Here is a 9,674-nt window from a genome sequence, read left to right as displayed (position 1 = left end):
TATCCTCTCTTCCAATGCCAGATTTTGCAAGCTGAGGAGATGCTGTTCAACAATCAACACACAGCTCACTCTGACAGTGGAGTCATTGTCCCAGAAATACCTTGTCCCTTGTCACCGGCTGGGCTTGCTAGTCTACAGAATCAAGTGAACCCCACCACTGAGTCCTTATCCTTTGGTTATGACATATATTTGCAAACACGCGAATTTGCATTAAATTTAATGACATAAACATTTTTGGACATTGAAATGGCTACAAGTGCTGGTCTTTGTTATGTTCTGTGTATGCTGTTGATAGTTTATAGTAATATGTATGTAGTAAAAACTGTCAATGTTTGTGCTGCATGAAAAAAAAAAGTCTTGCTTTCAGGTTAGTTTTAAGTGTAATTTATTAGGGAAATTATTGAAACTGATGAATTTTACATTGTGACGTAGACTTAAGACGTAGTTATCAATTACAAGTATCACAGTATGCTAACAGGAAGTTGTTTTCCATTAGAACTTTACTCCCACAAAAGGTGTGTCAATGTGTGGAAACAAATGTTTACCCAAAAACATTTAGGCTTAAATGCATTTAAACATGCATCAAATAAAAACTTAATGTCCCAAGTGCAGAAAAGATAAGGTTTAACCAGGAATCCATGAACTGATTTTCTACAGTAGACTACCGTTGTCAAAAGTAACCTTGGTATCAGTAATACAAATGTACAAAATATGATAATGCATCTTAAGTGCTGTTGAGTGGATTCTTGAACACTACTGATTGACCATCATGTTCATATGCTCATGTATAATGATCATTGCTTCACATTTTTTACCAAGCATTTGCACCAACACACGGAGACTGGAGCGTTTGAAATCCATGTCTGTCAGAATTTATCTGAGAAGAATCTGCTAAAAGATTAACTGATATGTGGCTTTCAAATGTTCTAGTGTCCGTGTATCAATCCAAATGTTTTATGAAGTGATGATCATTGTAGCCAATCATAGTTATATCTAGTGGGCATGTGAACATAATGGTCAATCAGCGGTGTTTAAAATGCTAGTCATTTTTTTTTTCATTAGTACTGATACTCAAGTCAGTACTATTTACACTCTGTCAAAGGCTGACCCATATTTAACAGCAGTTTGCAAGAGTGTTTTAAAAGATTCATAATCGGCCATGTGGGCTACAGGAAATGTTATGGTATTTGTGCAAGCACTGACAATTGGGTAGCACACACTGTGGTTAGGAGTATGTTGCAGACAACAATGATCAAACTTAATTGTAACTTTAAATTTCTGCCTTTCGGACACAAGTAGATGCCTGTGAGATTGGCCAGTGATCCACTGCATTATCTGAGATACAGACATGCCATCAGATTCCCCTGCAACATCATCTTCTGGTTGTGTGTCTTCAAAACAAATAAAGACATATATTTAGAATGAACTTTTTTTTTGTTTTACACTTTTAAAATGTGAACTTGTGTACCAGGGCCTGTTCTTACAACATGGATTACTTGGCTGGACTGTACAGATGACTATTTAACATAATCAAGGATTGTTAGGTTCTTTGAAGCTCATCCTCATAGAATTGGATTTACTCTGCCCAAAAGTTTTTCAACAATACAGAATTAAACTAATATTTTAAGTAAATGTGATACTTAAAGTCTCTTTTGGCCATGACTGTTTTCTTACAAGAATTTACTAATGAATTTGGCTCAATAAAACAAAAACTTGTTTTGCAATATGTAATTGACAGGTGTTTTTGCATAGCAGGGTAATTTCTACATACAGGTTTCTTGACAATAAAAAGTGTAAAGCCTGTACAAATAATAAGGATATGTGAAGAATCATTTAACAAATGTAAAAATTGTTGTTTATTTATAAAAAAATCTACATATTTTCTAGATCTTATTTAGATCTTCTAAATAAGAGTTTAGTGATTAAATCTTCTTGATAACCTAGTTTGTTTAAATATTTATTGACAACTAAAGTATGAATAATTTGCACATGCTTATTTCAGAGTGCATACCGCTGTATGTGTGTAAGAGCACTGTGGATTTAATTAAGAGCAGAGATCATTAGTGTTCACAACCCTTCCAATTAATAAGACCTTTCCATTCTATGGCCGGTTTCTTGACTTGTGCATCTTTTTAAAATAAGCACTTACCTAAGCCACATATCTATGTAATTATCAGAGAACAGTTATGTTTATAAACAATATGTCAATGCATTCTATGGCATATTTCAAAGATTCTGCACCTGCCAAATCATCTCAGATGTACTGAACAAGGCAAGAAGGACAGGCCTCTGGACTTCAATATAAGCAAATAAAATTTAATGGTTGTCCATACCTTCAAGTTCAAGTAAGAAATCTTGGAAGAATTCCAAGATTTTGGACTCATTTACTTGTTTAAGTGAACCAGTGGGGCTCATCTCTGGGGCTAGGTGGGATGAAATGTAATTGGCATCAACCTAAACAAAGTCAAAAATAGATTTTAATATCTGTCATTTAAGCCATACAAAAAAAAGCTAAGTGAATGAATGAACATCACATTATTTGTACATACTTTGTCATCATGACCTATAACAAACAGGTCATGACACTCATGTGGTTTGGCTTGGATGATTTTGATAAGATCATAAATCTGAAGGCCTTCACGGAGTTGTTGCAGCATTGGAATGCGTTTTGTGGTGATATGTAGAGCAAGTGCTCTGAAAGACAAAAAATATTATGTAATGTATCAACCTCACATGAGACAGATAATTATTTCTTACATATTACAAACACAATATCCTCTCTCTACAAGCAAACAAAGTGCTAAAGAAAAAGACCGTAAACTGCAACCCAACATCAAGGCAGAACTAAGCACAAATTATTGTGGCAACATAACGGGATCTTTTAACATCGATAAAATGTAGATTTTTGTATCTAGAGTACATTTACTTTACAACTCATGCTAATTTCAATGTAACCAATTCTGCTATATTATCTATGTAATATGTATCACATGTATCAAAATTAAATGATCAATAATTAGAACTATTTATAATTCATTTTAAATCTTTATATTAGAATCAAGTATGGGATTGACCTCTCCATGTCAATCATCTATCAACTAGACCACAGCTGCCAAACTCAGTTCCTGAAGGGTTGCAGCTCTGCAGTTTTGTTTTAACAGTAGTCAAGTCAATAGTTGAAGCTGAGATATTTATGTGTGTGTGAGATCTAGTTTTTAGTAATAGGTAATTAGTAATATTTTGATCTGAAACATTAATATTTAATAAAAGTGCCCAGTCTAGTTTATATTATTTTGTAAATTAATTTCCACTTCAGTGAAAATATATTAAACAAATACGATTTATGTAACCATTACAATAAGCATGTTTTACTATAGTTTTTAAAGCTAGGGTGCTGCCATCTTGGAATATCACTGTCTGAAGTCACAGTGTTGGTGTTGTTCCCTAAGCTAAACAGATACAGTGGAACTAATGGACTGAATACGGAGACTGAACAGCCTAATTTAAAACGCGTTCAACAGATCAGCATCAAGCATCAGATGTCTATCTAATATAAAAAAAAAATATTTATTACATGTTTCCTTTTTAGTTACCGATCATTTGATGTGCTTTGGTTCACTCTCTGTATTATGCTGGCTGCTACCTACTTTCACTTTTTACTACTACAGCTGCTCACCTCTTCATGTTAAAACCAAACTAAGATCAACATAGTTTTTCACATTGCAGATTTTTACATCCTTTATAGATGTTGCTAGATCAAGTTGATCAACTTGTGCTTTAATCGTTGCATTAGTCTGGATGTAAATCCTTTCATCAGGCAGCACTGCAAAAGCGTGAGAGAGTGGACCAAAGCGCATCATACAAACATAAAAAAAAGAAAAATAGAAAACGTATTAATATTTTTGTATGTATTAGACACAACTTTGATGCTTGTATTAGCACCAGCTTTTTGATGCACTTCCTTCATGCATAGGGTTTTATTAAGCTTTACAGTCTCCATGTTCAGTCCATTATTTACACTGTATGTGTTAAGCTGAGGGAACGGTGTTGTTTCGACATATAACATATGCTGGATAAGTTCCGCTGTGGCAAACGCAGATTATTAAAGGAACTAAGCCTAAAAGAAAATGAATTGTAGAGTTATGAGATTGAGTCGAAAAAATCATATGTATCATTACAAATGCTAATTACATGTGATACAGGTAAAATTTATAGCCATAGAAGTGTGTTATCCCTGTAAAACAATCATATACGTTTTCACAGATTCCATTTGAAAATGTATAAAGTATCATTAGGACAGAAGATAAGGTTGTTCTCTGTCCATAATGCAAATAATCTGTTTTACCTTTTTACACCTGTCTACCCCAGATATATACATATGTATGTATATATGTATGCAGTAATAATTTTCAATATTATACAATAATGAAATAGTGTTTGATTATGAATATGGGATTTCTTTGTGTCTCCCGTTTTGCATTTATACCCACTCTCCCCAACTGTATTTTATTTTATTATTTTGTAAAATTATTATCTATTATCTGGTCTGACACCAATTTTAAACACATAAACAGTTAGACAAAAAAGTTTTTAGTTTTTCAGTGTTTTCAGTTTTTCAATCCTTTGTTTTCAACTTTTATAAAGACCACCAAACTTTATCCGTATGGTACAGTAACACATTTCTAACTTGAAATTATTATTTTCTGTCTAGAAAAACATAAAAACTTCCTGGGAGAATATCAATGTAATAAAAATTGTTATGCAACTACAAACTATGAATCTACCAGTATAGACAACAACAGAGACCGAATACATTTTTTTTCTTCCTTACAAGAATTTGGATAGGCTAAAGTCAAGACTACATTTAAGTTCTTCAATGAACCTGTTTTCCAAATCCCAGAATTTAAAACATCCTTTTACTGATCTATGCTGATCACTTGATTTCAGTGTCTGCACGTTCATGAGTGAACATGTTACTCCCTGGTCACAGTTTTCGATGGGTTAGAGAATTTGGCCCAACACTGGAACCAACCTCGTGACGACAGACACATTGATAAGATGGCGTCGCCCTTGCACTAAAAGCTATAGTAAAACATGCCCTTTTCTTCTAAATGGTTACATTAATCAGGTTTGTTTAATATATTTTCATTAAAGTGGAAACCAATGTACAAAATAATGTAAACTTTACTGAGTGCTTCACTTCCACTTTAATATTTGGATTTTAACATCAAATCATATTGTAATAAAAAATGTAATAAAAGTTTACGTATTCGTAGTTATAACATACCTTAATATGCTTTCCTTATGCTCAGTGTTGACTGGTCCAGTGTAGCCACAGTCCAAGATTTCTTTTGTATAAGTGGTCAGGTCAGATGCGTCTTCAATCTAAATCAATTTGAAGCAAAATTTTACCTGTATTCAATATTAATAATAAGCATGGTTCAATTTTAGCAGAAATTTGCAATAATTGATAATATGATTAATTTTTCCAGCAAACGTATCAAATGAAATTCTGTCGACAAGACCTACCATTTTAATTAGTGGTGATATCTCTGTGTCATGTACTCCATCCCGTCTGATGTTACCAGTTGCAAGGTATTCATAACACCATTCTTGCATAAACCGTGGGGCTGGTCCTCCTTGGGCAATGCTCACAGCAAATATTTCACCTGCAACTCTAGTTCAAATATATATATATATATATATATATATATATATATATATATATATATATATATATATATATATATATATATATATATATATATATATATATATATGCGTGTTAGCAATAATTGATGAATGGGCATTAAATTACAAGAAATAGTTCACACCAGAGTACTTATATAAATGATTCATCAATAATTATTCCATATACAGATGACATTTGTTTGTAGTGCTTCACTTCAAATACACATTTATCAACACAAAAATTACTGCTAAAATTAAAATCCAGCCATTATTTACCAAGAGTTAAATTATTGAAAATGAATTTTGTAAATATGAAGTGAAGCTTTAATCCAAAAGGTAAGACACTTACTTGAACAGCTCATTATCAAGATCATTGAGGGAGTACTTGGGCATTTTTCCATTCTTTGAATCACCTTCAAAGAGACGTTTTTCAATACCGGCAACAATTGCTAAATATGTGAGAGGAAAAGGGAATTTTTAGGCAACAAAGTGACAGAACAGCTTGTGTATATAAATATATAGGGGTTGGGTTGAAAACAATTTTAGGGTATATTTAAAAGCATACTACACACTGGTAAGAAACTCTTTCCTCAGTGCCCCTGTGTCAACTCCGGGTTCTCCCAGGAAGCTAATTTTCAAGGGATTGACAGGGCTTCCTGTTTTTTGCCGTTTCCACATCTTTAGACCTCTCTCAACCATGTTGTCTCGTGACACGCATAATTCAAATGTTTTTGTGGCATATATCTGTGCTGCTGCATATTGAATTACGTCCTCCTCACTGTAATAAAAAAAAAAACATTTACAACCTCTGTAGTGTATTGTTTTGACAAGACAATAATTAGATTACCGCTTACTAGCTTACCATGAGATGTTATCAAAACCAAAGGACGGTTGCTCCTCTCTCACTTCATGTGGACTGCCTTTAATCAAATAAAGAAATTGTGTTTAAATAAAATGGAAAGTTTTTATTTAACCTCCTGCCATTCTAAACCCATTAAAATACACAAGTAGTTTAATGATTTGTTATGAGGACTGTTATCAATATTACATTAAAATTGAGAAAGGATAGGTAACATAGTTCCGATCTAATCTTTTTGTTATATAGAAAACATTGTTTTTAAGCTTTAAAGTGAGTAACTACAAGTATTACCTTTCTCCACAAAAGCTGGCATGCACTTCTAGTTCTGAAACAAGAAATGTGTCTCTGCAAATTGGGCACTGGGCCTCAAGTGCCTAAATATATATATACAAAAAAAGTATGCTGGAGTGATTTTTTTTTATAAAAAAGTAATTACTAACTGTGACCATGGAACACAAAGCCAGTCTTATATTGCACAGGCATGTTTGGCAAAAGCTAAACAATTAATGACTTTCTGATTTTTGTCAAAAATCATTATAATTTAAAATAAGGATTGTTTCATTATGCTATTTAGTAAATTTCCTACTGTAAATACATTAGCAATCAAGTTTTGATTAGTACTGTGCATTGCTAAAAACTCCATTTGAATTACTTTAAAAGTGATGCAACCTCTGATTCCATATATTCTAATAGTTGTATCTCAGCCAAATATCATCCCATCCTAACAAACCACGGAAAACTTTATTCAGATTTCAGATGATGTTAAAATGCCAGTTTGCAAAAATTACACTTTTAACTGATTTTGTGGTCAAAGGTCACAAATGAATGTGTAGTTTTAGCATGTGCAGTGTACCTCCTGAGCGTATGGTTTAACATTGGATGATGTTGCATCATTAGAAGGTGCAATATTTTGCCTTGAAGACGTTGTCTCCTCTATCAACACCAAATCATCTTCCTGTGAACAAAATAATAATAATTGTCTCATGCAATTCTGGGCTGAGAATTCTAAGATTGTGATTTATATATAAATTTTTATATATATACTGTGATATGAATACAACTTCACCAAATGACTTAATATCTCTATTTACAAAATGTATGACATTAGATTGATTGGGATGATTCTACAGTGGGAATGCATCTCCATAAAGTCTAATAAACAACCTAAATACAAATCAAGAAAAAGATACAACTAAAGCGTTTTATCGTTTTCGAGTCAGTAATAGTAATCAAGTACAGTAATTGAATGTTAAAAATAAAAATGAATCATTGTTAAAGTCACAAATGGTAAATTTCTTATGCCTAAATGCTTTTAAAATCATTATATAATGACAGGCATGAAAAACACCCACAAATGATAAATTAAAATACAAACTCATCATTGCATATATCCTGCAATGTGACTACTGCAAATGATCACATTGTGATACTGATGCTGAAATATATATTGTGCAGCCCTAATTTATTTTTATATTTTAATTTGAACTTTACCTCATTTTCAGAAGTTTCCAAGTTGTCACACTGTTCAGCATGCAAAGCCAATGTCTGAAGAGGCATCAAAGTATTGCATTTTTTACAATGAGCCTTTGGCATTCTTGCAAATTCAGGTGCATCTGGTGGCAGTGGCATCAAATCAAGCTCATCTTGAAGTGGTACGATGTAGAGTAAATTTTTTCCTCCACCTGAGGCATTTTTGATTAGTGATCCTGTATACCCCTCTGAATCCAACGGTACAGCAGACAGTCTCCTTCGTCCATTTCCACCTACATTGTTGGGTGATACAACAAAAGAAACAGGATGACAAAAGTTTTGTGGTCTCTAAATCTTAAGTTATTTTTCAGAATGTGAACACTTAATGAAACCAGACCTGCCGCTTTGAAAATTAGCCATCTGTCTTCCAAATCATTCATTTTTGGATAGGTTTCCCGTAACAAATTTGACAACTACAATAATAAAAGCTTCAAGTAAACAAACTGTTTAACAACTAATACAACAAATATTGCTTTTTTTGAATGTGTTTGCTTAAGACTCCTCACCTCTGGATGTGTTGAATCTGAAGTTAAGGACAGGGTCCTCTTCCCTAAACCTGCTTGCATTAACTCCAGCTCTTCCGACAGGGATGGGGTTGTTTCTGATTTAGATCCCAGCAAAGAAACAGAGAAAGCAAATCTCTTCTGTGCCTTTGCTGGGATTACAGGCTTGTGACTTTTAGCAAGCTGTCGTTTATATTTGCCAGCATTTTTAAAAAAACCAGGAAAGGATCTGGAAATGACAGAACAGGTAAAACTATGAATACTTTTTGTAAGAATCAGACAATACAATCATTCTGTGCTTAACATATGAACAGGTTCAAGTCTGTTTTCCATTGTCATGACTAAACAGCAAATATGTAACTACAAAAAATTATATATATATATATATATATATATATATATATATATATATATATATATATATATATATATATATATATATATACACACACACATATATATATATATATATATATATATATATATATATATATATATATATATATATATATATATATATATATATATATATATAATTATTTTTTTTTTGAATATTCAACACCTGAACTGGCCCTTTAAAATATGCTTGCTGTTCTACCTAGCCATTTCATGCTCCACTGTGGGCCTTTCTGACTGCTGGGGTTGGATCTGAGTCTGGCCCTGTCTTGAGTTTTCATCTGGTATAACTCTTGCCACCAAGGACATAAAATGCTGTGCAGCTTCCGTAATGGCACGTTGGTCATACTAGGGGGAAAAGGTTTTGATGCAAAGCACTACTATCACAATACTGATCAAATTACAAAATTATCATCTGATTACTTTGTAGGAATAAGGTAATAATTACCGGTTGCTGCGATCTGCCTGCTTGGTTTTCCATTCTGTAAGAATGGAAAGAAATTAAGATTGACAATTTATATTCCTTTAAATAGACACAACAGGGGCGGACTGGTCAAAGGGTGGGACGGACCCAATAGTCTACCTGGCCTGCCACTGTGAATCTGGCTTTCACAAAAGTATTTTTTGCTAATTTTAAAAAGGAAATCATATTAGCAGTTAATGAATATCAAAGTAACGTTACAACATTGTTCACA

General features: G+C 32.9%; 1 protein-coding gene across 1 annotated transcript; it reads right to left on the bottom strand.

The window, feature by feature from the left end:
- Positions 1 to 814: 814 nt before the first annotated feature.
- LOC130220302 (uncharacterized) lies at positions 815 to 9,462 on the bottom strand. The gene is made up of 14 exons (XM_056452669.1): positions 9,428 to 9,462; positions 8,587 to 8,812; positions 8,418 to 8,493; positions 8,042 to 8,313; positions 7,404 to 7,505; positions 6,842 to 6,924; positions 6,554 to 6,607; positions 6,264 to 6,469; positions 6,041 to 6,140; positions 5,530 to 5,677; positions 5,288 to 5,385; positions 2,550 to 2,694; positions 2,334 to 2,454; positions 815 to 1,391 (listed from the first exon to the last, which is right to left on the bottom strand). The coding sequence occupies exons 2-14, from the start codon at positions 8,644 to 8,646 to the stop codon at positions 1,087 to 1,089; spliced, it is 1,770 nt and encodes a 589-aa protein (XP_056308644.1). The 5' UTR covers positions 8,647 to 8,812; positions 9,428 to 9,462; the 3' UTR covers positions 815 to 1,086.
- Positions 9,463 to 9,674: the final 212 nt, after the last annotated feature.

This window comes from Danio aesculapii, unplaced genomic scaffold (assembly GCF_903798145.1).
Source record: "Danio aesculapii unplaced genomic scaffold, fDanAes4.1, whole genome shotgun sequence".
NCBI lineage: Eukaryota > Metazoa > Chordata > Actinopteri > Cypriniformes > Danionidae > Danio > Danio aesculapii.
Note: the sequence above shows the minus strand (reverse complement) of the source record. Positions and strands in the feature narration are given on the sequence as shown.

What these genes read in the sequence shown, in the direction of transcription:
- LOC130220302 (XM_056452669.1), bottom strand. Translation starts at nt 8,646, where the DNA reads ATGCAAGCAGGTTTAGGGAAGAGGACCCTGTCCTTAACTTCAGATTCA. An exon ending in TGGAAACTTCTGAAAATGAG is followed by an intron (nt 7,506 to 8,041) that starts GTAAAGTTCAAA and finishes TTTTGTTCACAG; the next exon opens with GAAGATGATTTGGTGTTGAT. An exon ending in CTTGATAATGAGCTGTTCAA is followed by an intron (nt 5,678 to 6,040) that starts GTAAGTGTCTTA and finishes TATTTGAACTAG; the next exon opens with AGTTGCAGGTGAAATATTTG.